At 46.3% G+C, this 25,342-nt stretch overlaps 1 protein-coding gene across 3 annotated transcripts in view; it reads right to left on the bottom strand.

The window, feature by feature from the left end:
- The window catches only part of LOC118219598 (protein kinase C alpha type), a 214,946-nt gene that overhangs the window by 68,812 nt on the left and 120,792 nt on the right, over positions 1–25,342 (bottom strand). For all 3 annotated transcript variants that reach the window (XM_035402897.1, XM_035402898.1, XM_035402899.1), the window contains exons 4-5: positions 21,780–21,891; positions 14,919–15,047 (exon numbers count right to left, since the gene is read on the bottom strand). In XM_035402897.1, coding sequence (XP_035258788.1) covers positions 14,919–15,047; positions 21,780–21,891 — 241 coding nt within the window. The remainder of the gene's footprint in view (positions 1–14,918; positions 15,048–21,779; positions 21,892–25,342) is intronic.

Raw genomic sequence — 25,342 nt, 5'->3', positions numbered from 1 at the left:
CACACTCACACATACGCACACATGCACGCATGCACGCACGCACACACACACAAGCATACACACACACACACACACACACACATACACACACACACACAAACACATGCATGCAAATTAACTCGTAAATTTTGAAAAGGGAATGGTTCCTAGTTGCTCTAACAAAACTGACTGATTAAGGACTGTGACTTCTATAACTGGGGCAGGCACAGATGCAGAGATGCAGTGGCTTTCTGCAACTGACACTGCGTACTGAAAGCACAGATTATACCCAACTTCAATGACAAAAACTATGCGGTTTTCACTCTAGGAAAGAATCTTTTAAAAAGTATAAAAATTTTTGTTTGCTTTTTTTTTTTTTGGAAAAAGGGGGGGAAAAATATAGACCAGGCACACTACACCAGGCAGCAAGATAATGGCCCAAGTGTGCCAAATCTGGGCCAGCATAACGACTGGGAACACCTTCCAAACAGCAGTCGGTGAAAGCACAGTTATCTCACTGAACAGTGAACTCCGTGCATGCGAATGCAGCTCAGGCCTGTAGGGGGCACCCTAGACATTCGGTTCTGTTCAAGTCCGTTCTCTTCAGCAACGAGCACACTTTCCGTGTCTGACACAGAGCAGACTCTCCTTCCGGTCCCCTGCCCTGCCAGTCCTTCTGGAGTGTAACTGTGTAATCAATCCGCTGTTTTCAGAACATTTACTGTATGTGCAGACACATAAGGCACCAAGGCACCACATACATTATTTATTTATGTTCGCCATTACGGGTACCCTTGCAGTGGTCCAAACTACTTTGGACCCGATGGACATGCGCGAACGCAGGGGCAGCTCCAGGATAAATGGTGATATTAACCCAACGCTGGTTTGTGGGCAGGGAATCAATAATGCACAAAAACGCACGCTTGGTCTCGAAACAGAACCGGGGTCCGATTCTTGTTTTGTGGCACACAGCAAGGGGTCATTCCGTTAGCATTATTACGCATTGGATTGGCAAGCGAGCGCAGATTAAAACAGCAATTCACAGTTCCCACCATCCGTCCGTCCGTCCGCACGCCGAGACAAAGCGCAAGCGAGGCTTTTCTCTGCCGCCGTTGCCTGGATACCACATCCAGCCTTCCAGGAGAGCCACAGTCTCCGTTTTTTTTTTCTTCTTTTTTTTTACCGCCTTGGATTAAAAAGATTAAATAGTTCCCCCCCCCCCCCCCCCCGAGAACAGCAACATCAATATGGCGTCAAAAAAAATGCTAAAAAAAAAAACAAAAAACAAAACCAGTCCGCTTGTGTGAAATGTCAGTGATACAGTACACAGGTAGCAATGCATGAGCCAGGAGGGGGGGGGGGGAGGGAGGGGGGGCCCATACACCCAGGGACGCGCTCACTCACACTCCAGCCTTCACCTCATCTGACTGTCTCCCCCCCCCCACTCGGGGAGCACAGGAGCCCAACAAACGCGCTTCCTCGTGGGGTGGGGGGGGGGGTGCGGCCGCGGTCAGTCGTTTGGGAGCCTCGACCGACGTTCAGCCGTCACAAACCAGCCTCCAAAGCTAGGACCTCAGGCCCCCACGGACCTTCACAGAGCAGCTGAACCGCACGGCATCATGGGAGGGCCCCGGGTACGACGCAACAGAACCGGGCGCGGTGCGGTACTGTGCGTGACGCACGCGGTCCCCCCCCCTCCTCAAGGCCTTCGTGAGTCAGGTCTCCGCCGCGGCTAAGCTACACGCTGGGGCTCTTTCTCACGTTTGGGTCAGATTGCAATCGTCCCGCCGCGGCTTGTGGAAGCGGAAGCGGGAGCGATAAAGGAGGGGTGACTCAGAGAGCGTTGGGGTGGGGGAGGAGTGGGGACGGGGGGACGGGGGGGGCGGTGCAGCATCAGCTCATCTGCCACTAGCGGTTCAGAGTGACAGGCCCAGGGCTGACAGAGTCGTGCGGAATCACAGCTCGGAGCGCGCGAGTCGTGAGCGGCCCGGGGGAGGCTGGGGAGGAACCTCACGGGAATACGAATGAGCGCTGCTTTCATCCGGCCGGGGGGAAGCGACAGGATCGCCGGCGAGACCTTCTACAGCTTTAACCCGGCAGAGGCCGCTTAACCACCGAGCTCCAGAGCAGAGCTCGGCAAGGCACATCTCCTCATAATCGAAAAAAAGGGAAGGATGCGCCAGGTGACTTTCCAGCCGATCTATCGGAGCGTTACATCTGCACATAGAAACAAAAAAAGTGCTGAGGGGACACAAAGGGCCATCACACAGTCAAACCTGCAGCCAAGGTCCCGCTCTATCGGACTTGGAGTATATCTACGCCCCCGGCCCACAACCCCCCATCAAAGAGCCAAAAAGAAAAGGTCTGCATCAAAGATTAATGTGCTATGTGCAGCGCTGGGTATGTGTGTGTGTTTGTGTGTGTGTGTGTGCACAGGAGTGTATAGCACACATTTGTGTGCATGTGTACAGGATATGTGCAGCTGGACCTGAGCAGTAATGAAGAGAGCCATTCTTCGCAAGACTGGCCTTTGATTCACAGAGCACTTGTGCATGCTCGTGTGTGTGTGTGTGTGTGTGTGTGTGTGTACGTGTGTGCATGCATGCGTGCTTGTGTGTGCATGTGTGTGTGTGCATGCGTGCATGCTTTTGTGTGTGCATGCGCGCATGTTTGTGTATGCATGCGTGCGTTCTCGCGTGTGTGTGAAAGCGTGCATGCTCGTGCGCGTGTGTACACGTGTACGTGCATGCATGCGTGAGTGCGTGTACGTGCTCGTGTGTGAATGCGTGCATACTCGTGTGTGTGTGCGTGCGTGCATGCTCGTGTGTGTGTGCGTGCATGCATGCTCGTGTGTGTGTGTGTGGTGGGCGGTACTGACAGTAACTCCTCTGTGTGCACTGGCTTTTTGCCTCTGCCTCCGCGGACTGTTTAATACACTGAGGAGGTCGTCTTTATGGGAAGTGTTAGATAACAAAGAGTCATTCATTTCCTTTTCAAGAAACCCAGTCTGATCTCTGTGTGCTGAGGGGGGGGGGGGGGCAGCGGGGGGGGGGGAAAGGCAAATTCCTGGCAAACGCCCCGGCCGCCCCCCCGCTCTCCGTTGGCAGGGCCTTGGACCCGGGTGCTAAAACCGTTTGAGTCGGGGGGGATCTGTGGCGTCCGGTGGGACGGGCGACTCGCCGCAGACTGCAGCCAGCGCGTCTGCTTTACGCCCAGATACCGCCACAGAGCCGGCAGGGTCGCGTGCCCTCCCCGAAAAGCCCGCGCGCGCCAGTGGGGAAAAAACGCTCTTGGGACGGGACGCGGCCGTACCGCCGCGAGTCCTCGGCTGCTTCTTCCTCGCCGCTCTTCCTCATCATCGTGTGCCCGCGCGGGTTTCTGTCAGAGCGTTCGGTAGATGACGATGCAGGGAGTCACCCGGACGTTTTTTGGGCGGAAGGTGCATCAGCCATAAAAAATTCTCCGTCAAACGATCAGGCGTTCAGTTTCGGAAAATGCAGCCCGTCAAAAATATTTCCAGACGAGGCACGATCATCATCGACACTGCTGCGTTTTGTAGTCGTGGTTCGTCGTTTGTTGGGCAGGCAAAGGTTCTTTTAAATCTGGCCCAGGAGAAGCCACTCTGCTTCACGCCGACAAGAAAGCGTTCAATCAGTTTTTATTTTGCACCACGCAGGTTATTGTTTAAGAGAACACTCAACTCAGTCATCAGCAATGTCAGGCCATTGAGAACAACAAAAGACTGATCCGGCAGCATATAAAATAATTATAAGAAAGCAAAGCAGACTCTGTGAAACCGTGTGCCTTGGAAACACACTCTGTGAACACAGTGTGATTTAGCACCATAGACACTGGAATGCAGTTCTGTCTTTCTTCTTCCATTTCCATTCCAAGGGCGGCACTGTAGTATAATGGGCAAGGAGCTTGTCTTGTAACCTAAAGGTCACGGGTTCGATACCCAGGTAGAAAACTACCTTTGTACCCTTGAGCAAGGTACTTAACCTGCATTGCTTCAGTACGTATCCAGCTGTATAAATGGATGCAATGTAAACGCTGTGTAAAAACTTGTGTAAGTCGCTCTGGATAAGGGCGTCTGCTCAATGCCTGTAACATATACAATATATTTACTATATTTCCCAAAAAAAACCTATAATTCCCAATCTTAATCCACCTGCATTATTTTGGATAACGGTAAAGGCTTAACTTGTAGATGGAATAACGACCAGCGAAAGAACACACAAAAACATTTTTTTGTCCAGTTTGCATCAAGCTCCAGATACACTGTTGACGTATTCCGCAGTTCTTCCCAACACACAGACTATGACTCCACGCAAAGATATTTATTGCTAGAGCTAGCACTCCCACTGTTAACTCCAGAAATATAAACATTTTGCTGCTTCAGCCAGTGTCTATGAATGCGCAGCATATTGGTTCTCCCAGGAGTCATTTGCTGTGTATGCTATGCTATGCTGTGCGCAGCATACAATGTACACAATACATCAGATACATGCAGATTATATGGACAACAGATCAGTGACGACAACCACCCAACTCTAGCGCTTCAAGCCAATGCTAATGTTTTTAACGTTGATACAATATATACAGTGTAGACAATATACAACCATTACTATACAATTAAAAATATACATTATATAATTCTATCATGTTAGACATCCTGGGACTCATGCACTGAGCAGAGTTTCAAGGATACGTCACGGTAATTCTTTTACTACATGAGGTAACCATCTCCACCACTGTGTGGGCCAAACAAGCTAGAAAGGATTGTAGCACAACTATCTGTGACACTACTGCTAATGGTACCGTCTCTGATATACACCATGGTCCTCCGAGATGCAGGACGACACAGCAGCACGACATCCATGACACCCCCCCCCCCCCCCAAGATGCAGAACGACACAGATGCATGACATCCTGCACCATCCCACCCCCCAACATGCAGGATAACACAGCAGCATGACAGCCTGTACCATCCCACGCCCCCCCCCCCCCCCACCCCTAAAAAAACCCCGGACATATTCTGGCCTGACTCACATTCAGCATGGCAACACAGCACAACATGCGAAAGAAGCGAGGGAGGGATGATTAAAAAAGTTAAAAAAAAGCAAACCGAGGAGAGAGAACAAAGAAAGTGTGTTTCGATTCCGTTCTGTCTGGAGAGCCGGGGGTGGGGGTGGGGTAGGGGGGTGAAGCAGCAGGGGAGAGAAGTGAGAGTTTTTCACTTTAATTATACGCCAGTCTCCCCCTAGGCTTTGCACCGGACCAACAGGCAGCAATTAAATGTGACGGTCTGGCTGGCCCTCTCTGGAGAGAGACACCTTAACTTCGGGGGGGGGGGGTGCTTTGCCTGCCTCTAGGACAGGGAGGGGGATGAGGGATGGGGGGGGGGGGGGCGGACTCCTCACTTATTTTGTCTCTCTCCTGGATGGTGCTTTTACCTCCCCCCCCCCGTAGTGCCCTTTAACAACACGCCTGCCTATCCCTTTACATGGTTTTACAAAGACTTTACAGCGGCCTGGCAAACATATTTTTTCCCCCCCCTGAAAAAATAATTACATCTATAATACATATGCTAAACTAGGTGACACTTTGTCAGATGCTCCTGCAGATGCTAGCCTGCTATCTTTAACTCGACGCATCAGTGGTGATACAACAGGCCGTATACTTATTCTCACTTACTGGCATGCACGTTTATAAAAGTTTATATAGTGCTAATGAAGACTTTATAAAGTACATATGACGGAGTTATACAGCTTTTAGGAAGGACCAGTGATAGAAAGTGTTACCAAAAGCTTTTTTTTTTTTTTTTTTACCCTAATGCCCCTGCCCCCTGCCCCCTGCCCCCTGCCCTCTGCCCCTGCTCCTGCCCCGGCCCCTGGAGACTGTAACTAATCGTTCCCCTGCTCCTGCCCCTGGAGATTTTAATGCCCCTGCCCATGCCCCCTGCCCCCTGCCCCCCTACCCCACCCCTCCTCTCACAGTCACCATTAGGGGTGCAGACTACACACCGAAAAACAGGAGGATTAGCACAGCGCTCCGCGCCCTGCGCTGGCTGGAGGTGGAATCCAGTGGGATGCGATGTCACATCCATCTGCTCTGAATTAATACGTACCCCCCCCCCCCCACACATACACAATCTCACCACACCCCCCAGGGCTGCGCTCGGCCTATCCCAGCAATGAAGCTGGAAGGTGCGCTAACCGCTAGCTGACACATTACAGGTCGCTAACCGCGCTTTGCGCGCCACACTGCAAAATCCCAGCTATTAAGCTATAGGAGGTGTGCTAACCGCTAGCTGATACAGTAAAGACCACAAAGCTTGGCTCCCCCTCAGAACCAAATGGATCAAGCCCGATGTTCAGGTTAAAAAAAACTGACTTAAAAAATAAGGCCAGCAAGCACTGAAATGTGTAGCTGTGCAGATGTACAGTGGCATATCTTTTAAAATATTCTTAAAATATGGGCAGTGCAGCCACAAGCAAAAGCCTGCTTTCTGCATTACAAAAAAAAAAATCATACTGTAGACTTCCTATGACAGCTTTCTCCAAGTAAATTTCGCTTAACCTATTACCCAGTCGGCTGATCGAATTCGAGCCGCGTGTTCCCATCGCGCGCTCTGGATCCCTCCCCCATCACCTCAGATCACGCTGATTGGTCAACAGGATCCTCGGCGGGACCAGAGTGGTGGCTGGCCTTGCTGATGTTCGGAACTCTCAGACAAAGGGTACAGAATCAGTCCACAGAGACGGCAAACAACAGAGAAAAGACTGTTAGGAACAGAGCAATGGAACAGTGGCACAAAAGGAGAATAAGAAGCTGTTGTTTCACTTGGAGGCACATGATCAGGCATATGCCAAAGACTTGCACAAGGCCCACGTTTGTTTTCTGTCGAAAAACAAGACTCGAAAACAAGATTGTCCAGATTGTTTTGCTTTTTTTTTTTTTTTCTTAATGCCTTGATTGTGTTAATTGCGCATACCAAAACGATTTCTAAAAAAACAGAAGCCCGGTCGGTCAGCTCTCCCTCACTGTGGGACGCTGCTGGAATGTCCATCTCTCTCTCTCTCAGTCTAAATCGCCTCTGAATCGCCCCAGAGGACAGAACCCAGCCTCCAGTGTCAGAGATTTCATGTCCTACGCAAAGTCGGTTTGATGGCATGGGTAGGCCCAATGGCCATGGTTCAGGGTGGTGGTGGTGGTGGTGGTGGGGGGGGGGGGGGGAAGCTGCAGTGGCCCTTGTCAATGCCACTTGGACCTCAAACTCAGTTTCATTTTTTTTTTCCAACCCCGAGGGATTAAAAAAAAAAAAAAAACTATGTTTTGTTGCAAGTCCTCTAGCGATCAGCCTTGAAGGGTGAGGGACAGAGCAGATGCCTCGACGATGCCTCTCGGGTTAACCCTCCCCCGCAGAACACGCCAAGTTAAATCTGCGTTCGGACTGCAAAATGCTCCTTAGATAGGAGAACACACAGCCACTGGCCAACACACATAATGTGGAACCGAGCAGGCCTCACTGCCAAAAGCCAATACTGGTTTTAATACGGGCGAAGGACTACTGCTCCATTCAAAATGACAGAGAAAGGCTTACTCTACCTTTCAATGAACAGAACTTGTAGCATATAAGCATACATTTACATTTATGAAAAAAAAGTATATATAAAATAAATGCATACAGTGAGCTCCATAATGTTACAGGACAAATACTTATTTTGTCTTGATTTGGCTCAGTACAGTACTTCACAATTTTAGATTTGTAATTAAATGACACATTCTCAGCTTTCATTCTTATATTAATGGGTATTTTAAAATATTTTAGTTTCACCACATAGACATTAATTACAGGGTTTTGTTAATACATGGTCCCTCTATTTCAGGGCACCATAATGTTTCGGAGAAATGGGTTCACAGGTGTTTCCGATTAGTCAGGTGTGTTTAATTGCATCATTAGCTCAGCTATAAGAGAGCATTCACCGTCAAGTATTGATTCTAGGCGTTTGTTTGCCTTTGGAGTCAGTAATTTGTCAACAGGAGGGCCAGAGTTCTGTTCTGCCAATGAAAGTCAAGGGAGCCATTAGGAGGCTGAGAAATAAGACAGAAAGACATCGACCAAACCTCAGGCTTACCAAAATCAACCGTTTGAAACATCATCAAGAAGAAACACAGAGAAGATACTCAGCACCTGGAGATGCCTATGGGTCACAGGCTTCAAGCAGTCATTGCATGCAAAGGATATGCGACAAAGTACTAAACACAACTACTTTCATTTACATGACATTAAGATATCCCAGACGTTATGGTGACCTGAAATGAAAGGGGTATGTATAAAAAGTGCTGCAATTACTCAATGGTGAAACCAAAGTGTTTTAAAAATACCTTTAAACAAAAGCTGAGAATGTGCATTTTAAACACTTGTGAATTGCTTAATAATATTTAATAATATTAATTGCTTTTTAAATCTAAGATTGTCAAGTATACAGCAAAATCAAGAAAAAAATATGTCTGCATCCCAAACATCATGGAGCTCACTATATGTCACGTATATCAATGGACCCACAATTTGTACTCAATATACATGAAATACACAAGAAAATTATATATACTAATTCACCAAGTATACAAATTCACAAAGGCAAAAAATGAGCAAGGCCTCTAATTTCGTTCATTCATTAATGTACTCCCCAATCTCCGCACTGTCATTAAATGGCATGCTGGTGAGCACTGTCAATCACAATACCCTGTGGGTGTTACTGCCTGAATGCTAGCAGCAGCATCCATTTAATTTCTCCAAATATATATATATATATTATAAGGAAACAGTACAGTTACCGGCTATAATTGACTAATTTGCTAAAGGTGGTTGAGTTCAACAATGCAATTAAGAGGAACAGGGATATATAGCACTCCTCAGGCTTATCTTGGTTTATTCCCCCTCTCCTCTCTCTTCTCAGAAAAAATGATTCATTCATAGTCAACCTTTTATGTGAAAGCGTTTCATTTTATTTCATCTTTTTTGCGGCAGGTGACAAACGATTCTGGCATGATGGCCAAAACCCTGCCGTGGAAGGAGATGTGCCAACATCTCACGGTTCATTATGGCTTGCACATTTACTCTGGCATACGAGGGTTTTTTTTACTGCTAAGCTGTCACCATACAGAGAAAACGTTCATCTCATACGAACTGGCAGATTAACTAGAACCCGGGAATGACGTCTCTGGATGGTGGTGGATCTTGGCTCTCTTCGTGAGGTGGCTTGGTGACCCTGTATTGATCTAGCCTACACTGTAAATACATACGGTCTGATTGCATCGTTGATTGATTGATTTCTGAGGAATATGGAATTAGCAATAGATGTTATGACAAAATAGTTTATTCATCTTTGTGCTATACTGAATGCATATATATATATATATATATATATATGGCATTGCAAATATATATATATATGTGGATTTCTCATGAAAAATATTTTTCTCCAAATACCCACCCCCCACCGTCTACCTGTATCATTACTGCTGCACATTGTTGTGTTGTTAACATAATTTCGACCATTCCAGACAACTTTGAGACCACAGGTGCAACTGTAACCTGTGCTGGTGTCAAGCTACAGCCAAAATCCAGCCCCTTCCTCACCCTTTCAATATAAGTACTAAAAAACAAGGTTAAAATACCATCCTAATAATCACCATTAATCCTGGTCCAAAGCATTAACTAAATACATTTCATCAAGCCACATTTTTTGGGCCTCATTCACAAAACGTGCACAATCACATTTCATCGTAAACTGTGCGTAAGAACGTTCCCAAGGGCATTTCAGAATTCATCTTTTTTTTTCTTCCTTATCTGCATTTGCTCGTGGCTGTTTCCTTATGCTAAACGCGCAAACAGGACTGCGCATAAAATTTACAAAGTCAGCATTCATCATCTCAAACACCTGAGATAGGCACAAAAACGAAGGTCTGCACATGCCTCATGAATACAGTATCGGTTTCTCAGAGGAACGTTTTTAAGAATAATAATAAGTAAGAATAATTTAAGAAATGTTTTTGTGAATGGGGCCCAGTGTTTGTACTCCCTGAAATACCATACTAAGCGTTGCATCACATTTTACTACATGTGCTTAATAAATTATGCCTATTGCGCAATATATGAATACATTCTTTTTTTTCCTTCAGGCAACAATCCAGAAATGGTTTGAATATGGACTAGCTCCCAAAGTCACACGTGTTTATTATTATCTTTGACTAAAGGTGTAAGGCATGCACTGTACACACACCCATGCAGAAACGCACGCACAAACTTCCGATTCTTCCAATCAGCCATTTTATGCTCGTTTACTGACATTCTTGCAATGGAACTTTCTGCTACCGTATAAACACGTCATTCCAAATGACCTAGCTAACAGCCAGATGACAGCATTCTCGGCGCGGTCGAACCCGGGGCAGCACCGCCTGTAAATATTTATGAAAGCCACGTCCATTCTAAATGCCCCGTGTAAGATCTATGCCCGACTGCGATATTATTCTTTTCCAGTCTGTCCTCAGGACGACGGGGAGGGGGGGGGAGGAGTGCAACGACAGCAATTTTGGGACTCCCGGCAATTTACAGTGACGCGTGGCCTACCCGGGACACGGAGCCTGACTGACGGGCTCATTTAGAGCGGTGATGGAGCGGGAAGCGAACAGCCACGCCGCATATTTCACACTGGCCCCGGGGCCCGGAGAGAGAAAAAAAAAAAACTAAACTGCAGCACGATATTAAGGGCCAGAGTCAAACAGTAGGCAACAGACTTCTCACAATCACACACCCCTCCTTTATAAAAAAAAAATACAGGGCCAGTATCGGTTTTCTCTGGCACTCAGTTAATTATCTGGCCACCTTTTCAGACATTAGAGTGGGGGGGGAAATAAATAAATAAATAAATAAAAATCTCATCAAGGGCTTTTTTGTCTTCTGGTTAGTTTGTATTCCCTACACTTCTATTTAGCGGGATTCTAATCAAAGCTAATGGGGGGTTCGCAGCTGAGCTCAGTGTCAGACCGATTCTTGTACGGGAGCCAGTCTGTCTGCCTTTCCGAACGGCCACTTGAACCAGAATGTTTACAAGAAAAGAAGCCGGCAAGTTTTATACTGCGGTTTGTACTGAAGCTTAAATAAATGTAAATGTGCCCTTTTTTGGGGGGGGGGTTGAAACTTTCCATCTTCCCTGGAGGCAGCTTTCTGGGTCTCATGGTTTCAGGGACCGAAAGCCAATCCCCTCACCGTTTGTTCCCACATCAGAACCACTCTACATTACATTACAGGCATTTAGCAGACGCTCTTATCCAGAGCGACTTACACAACTTTTACATAGCATTTTACATTGCATCCATTTATACAGCTGGATATATACTGAAGCAATTCCGGTACCTTGTACCTTGCTCAAGGGTACAACGGCAGTGTCCTTACCCGGGAATTGAACCTGCGACCTTTCGGTTACAAGCCCGGTTCCTTACCCACTGTGCTACACTCTTCTGCACGTACTGAAAGATGCACTTCTGCTTAATTCCTTTTCCCAAGCCTTCGGTCCACCTCATTCGGAAACGCTAGCAGACCCCAAACCGCAAGCGGGAAACAGGCGGCCTGAGGGCGAGCCAAACCGCAGAAGACTCCCGTCTGAGGACCCTTAAAAAAGAACTGAGAGAAACTTTTGGGGGGGGTGAGAGAACCCCCCCCCCCCCAAAATAAAAAAAACCCCAGCCACAGTTCTGAGCCTCCACACACCGCGCATCATGTGATTTCAGGGTGACACTGTGTAAGAATGACCTGTGAATTGCAGCTTAGGCAATGGCACCGCAGAGCAGAATCTAATTAAAAAACCAGGGCAATCCAAGAAATGCTCTCTCTCTGTGTGCTTCGGCAGAACTCCTCAAGATCTCCTTTGTTCTTCTTTGGGGTGGGCGGGAGTGGGGGTGGGGGTGGGGGGGGGGGGGTGGGCGGAGGGGATAGAGGAGCAGGGAGATGGAGGGAAAACCCTTGTGTTCTCCGCTCACACAATGCTCCATAATCAATCAATCAATCAATGCTGCTGGCTCCAGCGGAACCTTCCCCAGTGGTGAGAGTCACGATCCGGAATGCTAATGCTAATTCGGACACTTGGGATTCAATTTACTTTTTAAAAAAACCCAACTCATTTTGTTCGTGTATAAATTATTCATTCTGGTAAGAAAAAAAAGTAAACTTCACAAGAGCGCTAAATGGAGAATCGCAGAGCACTTTATTAGCAAACGCAACCAGAACTTCTGCAAATGAGACCCTGAACAGTCATTTCTCTGAAGATTCGGTAGCAAAAAAAAAAAAAAGCCAGTCCTTGGGCTGCAAGAATGATTTCAGCTCTTTATCCACATTTTAAGATTCAAAGTGCTTCTTACTTTCAGAGATGCTGAGCAACATGGGACTTCAGATTTGAGATTTTAAAGGATTCGTTTTAATTGATGCTGGGCATCTGTGGATTGTGGCAGAGGAAGCAGGGGTTAGGATTTAGTCAACACTCGTGCCTAACTTTGGTTAACATTAAAAACAAAAATTATTTTACTGATATTAAAGTGTGGATTAAGACTGAACTGGACTGAAGTTTTTGAACTGGGTCTCACTTGCAAACGTTGTCGAAGAGTTTGCTTATGAAGTGCATCATGAATCTTCATTTAGCGTTATAAGCCAGAACAAATAATTTATACATTAACAAATGAGTCGGGTATAACACACTGGGTTTGAAGACATAACACATTTACTTCTAATTGCAAAGTTAAGGACAATGATTGACTGAACACATGCCGTGATCTATAAAGGCATTCATTCCACTTAATCATATCAGTGAGGGCCAGGCACAGGGCCCTTGTGTGACACACACTTAAACATTGGGTTTAGTAACGGTTCAATACACGTATCTTCCGCAAAACAGGAAGCAAGGAGAAATTTTCCCTGACATTAGTTTGAGTAGTGAAACAGTGAGATTAACCTCTGGCCTCAAGCAGGGAGGGGGCCAACAGGGACGCGCCCGATGTAAAATCCATAGCATTCATGCACAGGCAAAATATTCAATAGCTTTGGTCACTGCATATATAAAACTCACAGTTTCTCAGATGCCATTATAGCAAAAAAATTCAGAACTACAGCCTCCAGCATTGTGCGCAAATGTATAATACAAAAATGTATTTAAAAAAAAGACAATATAAATAAATAAAATGAGTATTGATATTCAAATTGGACAGAAGTCGGTTATGGCCAAAGCCCCGTTCACACCCCCAGTACCCCTTATTTGAATCGGACAGGGCTGTAAAAGGGTGTGGGGGGGGGGGGGGCAGAAATAACAAGCCATGCCCTTCGGAGTCCGCTGCTCTAGAGGCTCTCCTCATGTTATTCACATTAATGGACTTGTTGCGCTGCATAAAAAAAGAAATTGGGAGTGAAGGCCTGGGGGGTGGGGGGGGTGGGGGATTAGCTGAACATGGCCGCCGGGATTTGGGAAAATGAGTACTTACACACATCCGTGAATCCCAGATTTGTGGAGTCGGCGGCGGCGCGCTAGTTTTGTTTTACCGCCGACGAGGCTAAATTATGCGGGGCGAGCGGGAGCTGGGAGGTCACCCCGCTCTTTTCCCCGGGGCGACCTGTAATCAGCGCTGTCTGGCCCCGCTCTGTGAGAAGCGGGCTCGTACGGTCGGCAATAAACCCGCGGCGGCGGCGTCCGGCTCGCCCTCTTTTGTGTTCCTAGCACACCGTGTGATTTCGCCGCTTTTTTCCCTGCTTGTCGTGGCTTCTCGACCGCCTCTTGACCTTCGGCGAAAGCGGCTTCAACCTTCTGAAGCGACTCCTTACGGAGAGAGGTCCTCGGACCAGAAATAAACCGTCCTCACGGCGAGACCGACCGAGGGAACTTAGAAAAGTACAAACTATGTGTGTACGAACGCAACGGCAATGGTTGCCAATGCTACGTTGCAAGGACGGAGTGTAGCACAGTGGGTAAGGAACTGGGCTTGCAACCGAAAGGTCGCAGGTTTGATTCCCGGGTAAGGACACTTCCGTTGTACCCTTGAGCAAGGTACTTAACCGAAATTGCTTCAGTATATATCCAGCTGTATAAATGGACACAATGTGAAATGCTATGTAAAGTCACTCTGGATAAGAGCGTCTGCTAAACGCCTGTAATGTAATGTAATGTAATGTACGTGCTGAAGAAACGTACCGCTAAATTCATCGGGACCAAGCCTGTTACGTGCTGCAATTACAGGGAAAAGCCACTGTCGCATTTTACACAGTACATTACATTACATTACAGGCATTTAGCAGACTCTCTTATCCAGAGCGACGTACAACAAAGTGCATCAGTTCAAGGTGCAGAGGTGCAAAAGAAACACACTAGAGTGAAGTAAAGATCGTAGTGCCAGAAGTGACCACATAGATCAGGACTCCAACCCTGTAGAGTAACCTGTTCAGCAAACCTGTTCAGTACATCTGCTATTAAATCAGTTTCCAGTGCAAGCCGGTTCAATAGCAGAGAGCTACAGGTGAAGGCACATTTATGGCAAACTTGAATCATGAGGCAAAACAAAAAAAAGATAATTACAACATGCCTGTATAGATTTACTGCGAACGTTTGACACACCGTACAGGCATACGTTTGTTGATGTGCAGGACGCTATCCTGTTTATGAACTTTCCTGCTCCACCTGTTCCAGGTGCATGTGACAGCACGGGCTTAACTACACTCCTACTCATACCTTTGTTTGCTTTTTCGCTCTTGTGAGAGATTCTCGGAATTGATCCGGCTGAACTTACAGGGCGTGTGTACTGTAAGCTCAAACAGCCCCCCGGGGCCGTGAGGTGTCCCAGCATGCCCCCCCCCCCCGTCCCCCCCCCCGCCCCCCCGACCCTACCCTACTCACCCGTCACCTTCATGGTCTCCTCGGTGACTTCGATCGTGAGGAAGAGCCGTCCGCGCCGCTCGGTGTGGTCCGTGCCGCACAGGCTGGGCACGTTCATCACGCACTGCTTGTGCACGTTCATGTCGCACGCTGCGGAGACGGACAGACGGACAGACAGACAGTCAGACAGACAGACAGACAGACGTCTCATACCGGGCTTAAAACAATAACCGATTAATCAAAGTAGAGAGGGCTACGCATGGGTAACATCACTTTAATCTGTTTATTTCCCCCCCCCCCCATCTCTGTAGTACCTGAACTGTGGAGAGTGGAGGAATGTGCAGTTTTTCATTCAATTAAGAGGAGGGTTGCCAGTGTGCTTCATGTTCCTGACAGGACAAGTCAATTAGTCACAAAAAAAATAAAAATAAAAATAAATAAAAGCCTGCACTGTAACAAGCTGCACGACGACATTGACAGAAGAGAAGAGGGGGTGCTGGAATAGGTGAATGGGGGACGAATAACAATGGAGGGAGAAGGGGTGATACAGGACGCCTCTGTCCCCCCGTAACCTTAGCCTGAGTTGCCTTCCTCCGTGGAGCACCTCACAGGCAGGGAGCGAGCCCAGTTTCCACCCATTATCCCGCAGGCACACAAGCGAACGCCCACACACGCCGGCGCGCACAGAATGAAAAGCACGCCCGATCACACCGCCCGCACGCTCTCCGGAAACCTCCTCATCTTCCGCTCGGGCTTGATGCGCGTTCGCCGAGCGGCGAGCTTGTAATTAACGATAAGAAGGCCTGTCTGTCCGCTCTTGAGCCACGCATTCGTACGCGCTCTACATCCACTTGATTAAAATATAATAATAAAACGCGTCCGTCTATCTAATTCCCGCTCCCTCCCCCGGATCTCATTACGAAGGATTGCTGGGAGACGCACGGTGAATGCCACCATGAATGCTATTCAGGGACTACGCTAAGCCGGCAAAGCAAATGCAATATTACCGGGAGACAAAAAAAACGCTCTAGAAATTGGTAATGGTGAGGAGGGAACAAGACATATGCAAGGTGTAATTACTGTACGCTTTTACCATCTTACAATGGGAAACCTCAGACAATAGGATTCCCGAAGAACAACGTTGAACATAGGGGACATATAGCCATCACTGAGAATCAAGCTCAGCGCTTAGCTTAGCTGCAGCCCGCAGCTACTGAGTTGAGAGACAAGAGAAAAACTGCCAATTCGGACAATGAAAATTTTGGATTAAAAGCACATCTAGGAATGGATGAATGGATACAAATTGAAAATTGTCTTTTATTTTCCCTAAAAGTGTGCATATTTGTTTCACGCTCTAGTTTGTTGTCTGACCAACATAACTACATACATAAACATAGTGAGAGATATTAACAGTATAGCACACAACATACGGTTTTGCCTCCAATATATCAAATGAATTATATTATCATAAACAAGACCAGGTTAAAACCTAGTATATGGCTGGACCTAACACACGTGATCTGGCCGACCAATGGTGTAACTTCATAACTCGGCCGACCAACGGTGTAACTTCATCACTCAGTCAGTCACTCAGTCACAGACATTCGCGTTCGTAGGGCTGGCCCCGATGTTGAAGGTCCAGCCAAAAAAATATATATAACCAGTGACCAATTATCTCATCTCAGTTAATTGCACGTGCGCTCCCAACGCATCACCCATTTGCATCAGGGCTGCCTGCGGACCGGAGAATGCGCGGAGAGTCTTATTTTTTTTTTTTCCCCACCTTTCCCGCTCCCGCGGCAGCGCGGAGCGAGGCCGAGGAAGAGTGGCGGTAAGAGGAAGAGCGGCGGTAATTACGGCTGCTGTAAAAAGCCACGGCGGTGAAGGAGAGAGAGAGGGGCCGCCGGCACGCCGAGGGCAAGGGCAGCTAATGGCCAGGGCTGGCAGGCAACTCCGCCGCGCGCTGAATACCAATGGCGCTACACCTGTGGTCACAGACAGCAAGACGCGCAGGGCAGCCAAGCGTAGCCACAACTTCCGGCCAAACTCCTCTGTGTGATTGACAACCTCCAGGCGGCATCCCACAATTCTCTTTGGTCGCCATTAGCTCCTGCTTTACACGGTTCCTACTGTACTTTGGACAAGGAGTAAAGCCCTCTGGGTCTTCTGCCTCTCCCTGCGCTGTATATTATTAGTTATCTTTGTCATTTTTTGTGTATTTTTTAAATTGTGCAAAAAACAATAAAACTAAAACTAATAATGAGTTCCAGGATGAGGGTGCGAGAGTTGGTGGTGGCATGTACACCGAACATAAACGAACCAAACCGAGTGAAAAGTCTAGACTTGTGGAACATTGTGCAATGCCAACACCTGTCACGTCGCATTAGCATTAGGCTAAAAACGATTCACATTCGCGTATGAAAACAAAACGCACAGCTGTGGCCTCGTCCAAAGCACCTGTCACACTTTCCTTGCCGGCAGGGCTCAAGGCTGTGTACATATGCCAGACTAATTTAGTGTACTCAGCTGAAATTAGTCCAATGGTCCTTAAACTTCTATACTGTACGTGTCATCAGGATCCCTGGCTAAGTATGTTTGCTGGGATCAGTGCAGTACTTCTCCATGAAGGGAAAAGAGAGAAACTATCTCAGTGCCACACAATAAAAACAGATTCACCCACTGAAAAAAAAAACTGCCTCTTGTTATTTTGTCTCCATTGTTTTTCTGGTCATGGAGGGAAAAAAAAACTCTCTATTTTGTTCTTTTTTCATTAATTGATTTTTCGAGCCAAAATCATGTGTTGTGTTTTGATTCCATTCGGTACGTGCACTGTGTGATGCATGGCTGGAGATGGCCTTTGCATCACATGATGAACACACACAGAAAGGCAATTAGTATATTTGGCCTGCTGTCTTTGAAGTGTGCTATAAATTGAAAATGACAAAAAAATACTTTCAAAGCAAGGAAATTCCAAGGAAATTACATTACCTTACATTTATTTGGCAGACGCTTTTATCCAAAGCGACGTACAAAAGTGCATTTCATGGTCATGGACAACTAAAAAACAAAGGTTCAATAAGATACAACACTTATTTTGTACAGCTATTTCTAGCCAAGAACACAGTTTAGTTCACACAGTGAACACTACTCTGACCTAACTCTGCCAAGCCAACTTGGCAGAAGAACAAGCTACTATATCAGGACAAATACAAATTACCAAAAAGTGCTTGGATGGGGGAACATGTAACGAGTGTCATGAAAAAGGGGGGGGGGGGGGATTTAGAATGAAATATACAGAGTCGGAAGATGGGTAGTGAGGGAAAGGTTCGAAGAGGGTCACGAAATACAACGAAAACTCCAAGAAACAGGGCAGGACAAAAAAAGTAGTGATGTTACACTTGATACTAAAGCTTTAGGGTAAGCATCGAAATCATGAAGAGGTTCAGTCCAAAGCTGACGCTTATTCTGTATGATCAGATGCATGAGATCAATGACATAAAATAACATAACATAACAATGACGAGAACAGGCCATTCAGCCCAACGACGCTTGCCATTTTCCAATTAGTGATGATTACCTACAGACTAGTTAGCATCTAACACTGTATCAAGCCTAGTCTTGAAAACCCCCAGACTTTCTGCCTCTACCATGTGACCTGGCAGGCCATTCCACACGTTGACTACTCTCTGCGTGAAAACATTTATCCCGCTGTCTGTATAAAAATTACCCGTATGGAATTTCCGCTAATTTGGTTTTCGATATCGGGTTTTGAAGATGTGGTTAGGCTACAAGCACATTCGCTGTTCAGTAACAAAAGCACTTCACTGCCAAACTGAAACTCACTCACCCTCGTCCATGTGTATTTCTCTCTTAGCAAGCTTTCAGACAGTACATTTACAGGCAACATGTTAAAACAGAAAAAAACTTTTAGTTATGTGCGCCCCTACTTCTTGGTGCATGTGGGGTGCGTGTCTTTCTCCCTCTACCTCTACCTTGCTACCTAGTCTTTATTACCATTGTACTAATTCATTCATTGTTGTACTGCTACGTGGTGATACGTGGATACTTGTATTTATCTTCAAGTGCATTGTGAAACTTGTCTATTAATTCTGGATTAAATCATTATTGTTGAATCTCTTGTTCGACTCCATTTTATGTTGTGGTTTGCCTGTGGCTAGCCGTAACATATAATTATATAAAAAATGTACCTTTTGCAACAGAAAACATCCAAGGATCGAACCCCGACCTCACAATGCTCAATGCAGCGGGCTAAGCACTCAGCTATTCGTATAGCCTGCCTCTCATACACCACTTACTGCATATAATTTCATTCAGTGGTGGTTGCGTGTAGTACTTTCAATGTTTTAATATATACGCACGCGTAGTATATATCTTTTTGCAGTGGGTGTGGTCGCCGGATGGCTTATTTGAGAATTATTCAGTTATTCAAAATAACACTAATAGCCTAATTTATATAGTTTCATGAATTAGGCTAGGCGGCTTACTGCATTACGGCAGAACACATAAAGATTTACTGACGTCTTCCAATACAGTCACTGGTGAGGCTACAGATTAAATATCGATGTACTTGCTGGGGAACATTTAACGTTACTGTGCACTGTGCTTCATGTCCCACTTTGACACATTTCAGTGCTAAATTCTTCTGACCAGCAGATGTCACTAGCGCGCACTGTGTTAATCAAAACACTTGAGTCATGAACCCATTTTTTGACACAGTGGGCCAGAAAGCTTTGGTTTCCCATCACTAGAAAAAAAGCTACTGAAGGAAACGGACACCGTTTCACACACGGCAACGATCGCAAGAAACGAGCCCTCAAACGGTCCTTCCCTAGACCTGAAAACCAGGCCTTTTTATCAGGCCCAATTATCAGGCAACAGGTGGCAGCTGCACTGATTACAACCAGCCGCAGCTGCTGGCGTACCTGCGCGTAGGGCCGGCGCTGCCCCCTGGTGGACAGTCTCATACATACGGAAATACATATAAATAAACATTCCTAAAATCATTACCTATTTCCGGTAAGTTAAATCATGCAACGTCTACCAATACTGTTTCAAATGCATAATACAATTTTACATAGGCCCCATGGCCATAATTAGTTTAAATGAGTGCGCTGGTATGGGGCCAGAGCTGCTTTGACAAGTTAATTAATGCCATTCATTTCCACGTCCAAAGGACTCCGCAATAAAGAAACAGAATTTCACAGTTCTTTAATAGCATTGCTCTTCCCCAAGTAAGATTCATGAAAAAAATATAATTACTGCCAATAGAGCACGAGCATCAATACATACAGCTATTAGGGATGGTGCCCGAATGCAAATACCGTATTTGGCAACACTGGAATAATACGTTCTCTGAAAATGTTTTCTCCTCCCGAATCTGGCCAATATTATTCGGATTCAGAGCTTTTCTTCCCACCTCTTCGGTGCGATTAGCTCAGAAGTCAGTTTCTATAATAGGCACACGCACACACACACACACGCACACACACGCACTCACGCACGCATGCACGCACGCACGCACGCATGCACACACGCACGCACACACACACTCACACACAGACCTGCAGAGAGACAGCGAGTGACAGTTCCCCTTAACACTAGATAGGCCAGATAGAGTGACGGGGCTTTAAAGTTAAAATTACTCCAACGCCGTAAATGCTATATCCCCATCCTTCCACAACTTTCCTAAATATTTGGGCTTAAAATAACCGTGTTTTTCAAATTTGAAAAACAAAAACATTATAAATCAAATAAAGTAAAGAAATACAGGCTGTTTGCGCCATTTTTGTGTGGGATGAATAACTGTGGACACTGTAGTTACAGAAATTATAGGGTTAGATATCTTTATGAAATTAGGTCGCTGCTTGTGCAGAAATCGATGCTGTAATGCAGGACACGTCTGACGCCACTAGGCATCAGCGTAGCGGCAGCACGCAGTAAAAAACACAGCTTTCTACAGTTAAAACATTACACGGGTTGACACAGGTTGTTGGCTAATGACACACCCAGCACTGGCTCACATGGCTCTAAAATATCTGACCTGCCCCCCCAACAAGTGTTTATTCCAAGCAACTTCTCAGTATAGCAAGGGATGTTCTGTCTCCCCATCGGCCTAGACTGCTCCCAGCTCATGTGCAGGAGCTTGTCTTTAAAAAACACAACTTGGGGAAGTTTGAGTAAAAGCATAGTAGCTGAAGATGTATTCCACCAAGGGAAGCTTTTCAATTATTTTTTATTTTATCCAACTTCCGGTTTACACCATGCACACTTCCACTTTTTATCAGAGTACAAATATAAATACAAATAATTTTGTTGCTTGAACAAATACAGATACGAATACAAATAGCGGCATCTCCCTCCACCCCTAACAGGTACACTGTACACATATGTACAGTACAGGTACAGTACAATGCAAAGCCATTTGTGTGTGTGTTAGCTACCTATATGTAAACACCACAAGACCTTGAAGATAGAAGGAGCACTTCCACCAACCCACTGATGGATGGAATGTGTTCTCGTGAAGTTCTTTGGCAGTCTAATAGCAGCTTTTGCTGCCATTTTCCAGAAGAGTGTGGGGTCAGGGAATAATCTTCCTGCCTTGCTTCAGCTGTCAGTACCTGGTTTTCGATTCCCCACAACACATCTGTTCATAATCCTTTAGCAACTCCTGGCAATTTAATTTAACTGTAGTGATGCACAGTGACAAATAAAGCGCGATTGATAAATTGATTGACCAGATCAGTGTGGTATATAATGGGTCAGGAGCCGACCTCGTGACCTGAAGGTCACGGGTTCGATAGGACCCTGCTGCGGGCCCCACCCCCCACCCCCCACCCCCCACCCCCCGCACCCGTCACTCACTGTCGCATTTCATCCCCTGGTGGATGAGTCCGTAGAGCAGAGAGCCGCAATGGTCGCAGAAGGTGGGGCTTCCATAGGTGTGGATCTTGAACTTGTGTTTGCTTCTGGGGTCCTGCACAGACAAACAGAGGGAAAAAGAGAAGACTGAACGCTTGCCCAGATCAGAGCACTTCATCCACCATCCGTTGTTCCGGAGTGGTTACCTGTTACATCACTGGACACATTATTTTGTATGGTACAGGCACCCTTTTCCAGGGCAACTTACACTTCTCAACTCATCAGTTATCTTGACCCACTCACAGGCAGCATCTGGATACACACTGTACAGCACTCAGACAGGCTGGGTTAGGTACCGAAAAGAACATCTAAATAGAAGTACACCAAGATCCCAACTGAGATTTGATCTATTTCCTCATGCCTGATTTGCATGGCTGCCCAGTGTGCTCTGTGTCTTTGACATAGCTTTTACATCTGGCCGTGTGATCTTACATCAGGAACATGATCCAGGCGGTATGGTTAGTTCCTGGAGCGAACACTGCCCTTCAAAAGAAACGTTTCGGCACGGATGTGGAAAGGAACAAGCCTCGGAGGAACTGGAGAATTCAAGAACTGCCGTTTGGCCGGAGCTTGACGATGACGGACGAGCGAGCACATTTCCCATTTCAATATCAAGTCCCCGCCCGGGAGACTAGTCTGGAATACATTTCTGAGAAAAAATATGGGTTCAGAAATTAAAGAAATTCCATACAGTTTCTGTTACAATTCTGATTTATTAAAGCACGTAGCTGGTAAACATATTGACCCTACGCGGGTCTTTCTTAGATATTCAAACATCCTTCGGTGCAACGCATACAAATTCCATCGATCTGACACTCAACCGGAGAGAGTCCACTGTATTTACATCAACAACAGGCCACTAAAATACAGTAGCGGGTGGAGCCAAGTCCCTCCCGTAATTTTAGGAAGGAGGTGCCAGAAAGTAAGGCCACAGCACAGGGTCCCATCTGTCTGTAAACCCCCCACACTTTTCGACAGAACCCATCAGGGCCTGCACCTTCCTCTAAATGACGTCAGTGGACAGAGCAAATACGGGGCAGATTGGCTCCTGTGTGTTATATTGCTCGCTGTCTCAGCCAGACAAGGCCTTATTTTTAAAGCGAGATTTAGGTGGAAAGTCTAACTCGGAAAGACAGAAACCGTAAAAAAACCATGGCTGCCGCTCTCTCGCCGCGTCTCAACGTTCGCTCGCTACCAACGCCCTGCGCGTTTGTATCAGACGCCGCCGATCCCGGAATGAGAACGCTCGGAAACTCCGGAACCCCGTCGTCGTGAGCCCGCTTCGAGCGGCGCAACGGCGACAGGAAACAGGAAACAGAACGTTCTGTGACCCGCGTGTGTCAAAATCACTTCGGAGCAAAGAGCGTCACTATGTGAGGGAGGGGCTTGGTGGATCCTGAACAAAGGTCAGAGCTGGCCTATCACGCTCAATCCAAACCATTTCTGTTCGGCAACAAAAATGAATTTCGGTCAAGCACGTGTCTCTCTTGTCCCTTCCTTTTAACATACGCAAGTCCAGTATGTACGTATTTGGACAGTGACACAATTTTTTGTTGTTTTGGCTCTGCACTCCAGCACGCTGGATTTGAAATAAAACGATGACTAAGAGGGTAAAGTGCTGTTTTCTTCCGGCATGGGGACCAAAGAAGTGTCAATGTCAGGAAAGTAGGCCATCGTGAAGCTGAAAATTCAAAAATAAATCAGAGAGTCACAGCCAAAAAATTGGATGTGTCAAAATGAAATGTTTGGCACATTGTCAAGACGCAAGAATGCCCCGGTGAGCTCAGAAACAGCCAACAATCTGGTCAACCACAAAAAAATCACTGCAAAAAGAAGGGAAAAAGAATACTGGCCAAAGAATACTTTTCATTGTGAAGAATAAAACCCTTTTAAACTCTCAAACAGATCAAAAACACTATCCAGGACGTAGACACGTATGTGTCAAAGGCTACCGTAAAGAGAAGGCTACACCAACACAACCTCAGCAGGTTCACCGCAAGATGCCAGGCCAGGTTAGTTTACCAAAAAAAAAAAAAAAAAGCCACAAAACATAAAAGCAAAACAAAACAAAAAAAAAACCAAGAAATATTCTGCAACAAGGCTTTATGGACATATGAGACTAGAATTGACCTGAAGGAAAGAGGAAATAAAGAAACTGCTCATGACTCAAAGCACACCACCTCGTCTGCGAAACATGGTGGAGGTAGTGCTATGACTTGGGATGTGCATGACTGCTACTTACACTACAGTCTACTGACTTTCTAATCTAAAGAGCACCAGGTAGACCCACACGTGCGGATGCATCGCAGCAGCAGTGATTGATTAGCTGTGATCCGGTGCAGCCTTCTCTCTGTGCTCATCCGCGTGTCAGAGCGGGACGCGTATGGATCCCGGCGAGTTTAATAAGTGACAGACTAATCAGAAGCGGCCGCCCGTGTACACACGGTGCCGTGTTTACACACAGAACACGGATCAACACGGGCATTCGGCTAGAATCAACAGAGTTAACCAGCTCACAGAGCAGTTTTTGAATAATGGAGATTAATGATTTTTTTTAAACAGGTACAACACGTGAAAATAAAATACATATTGGATTAGTGCCGCAGTAGTCAGCTGCTACAAGAAAGGAAGGAAAAATATAGAGGTTGGGGTCACTGATGATGTTGTTCCCTCTGCACTAAGGATGTGTGTCAAACATGCAATGGACTTGACAAGCTTTTATTACACCATGACAATGTGAACACTAAACCCACAAATCGAATTACTTGCACCAAGAGGAATGCATGATAAGGTTCCTTACGGCTAATCTATTTGGAATTTTATTCAGCATAAAATGGACTCTTCTTACTTTTCTCCCCCACACCTCCACTCTTGGCTGTACTGTACTCTGATTGGCTGTTATTCATACTGTACTGTACAGTTACAGTTCGGTATGACGAAACGCGGTTGACAACAGGAAGTATGGGACAGTAGAGGAACTTGACTTCATTTATGTTTCATTATTATACTAGGCTACTTTCATTACACTAAATTAAGAATAACCCATGATTGCGTTACTGATATTAATTTTTCGCACATAGCAGGCTTTTCATTGATGCGTGGGTCCCGGTCTCATTTCCAGGAGGCTGTATCTGTGCAGATTAGGATGAGGCTTTTCAGAACACCGATAACGCAGCTGTTCGCACTCGGGTTTATCACAGGAAGAGGTACCGAGCGGTCCTCATACCGTACCCATAAAGACAACACTCCCCCCACGGCAACGCCAGCCAATCACACGCAGTTCAGCGCTACGAGGAACTCCTAAAGCTGACGTACCGCGCCCCCGCTGCTGATAGACGTGACAGCGAACGTCATGGCCGCTGGGTCATGACCAGCTCGGGGGTGAGATGGTGGCTTTCGCAAACAAGAAAAACGAACAACAACAACAACCAAAAAAAAAACCGCCACTATAGAGAAGCGGTGTGAAGCTGACGCTGAGGTAAGCATTTCCTTTCTAATTAAGGGTG

This window comes from Anguilla anguilla, chromosome 2 (genome assembly GCF_013347855.1).
Source record: "Anguilla anguilla isolate fAngAng1 chromosome 2, fAngAng1.pri, whole genome shotgun sequence".
In the NCBI taxonomy this organism is placed as follows: Eukaryota; Metazoa; Chordata; class Actinopteri; order Anguilliformes; family Anguillidae; genus Anguilla; species Anguilla anguilla.
This window is presented reverse-complemented; position numbering and strand designations above follow the sequence as displayed.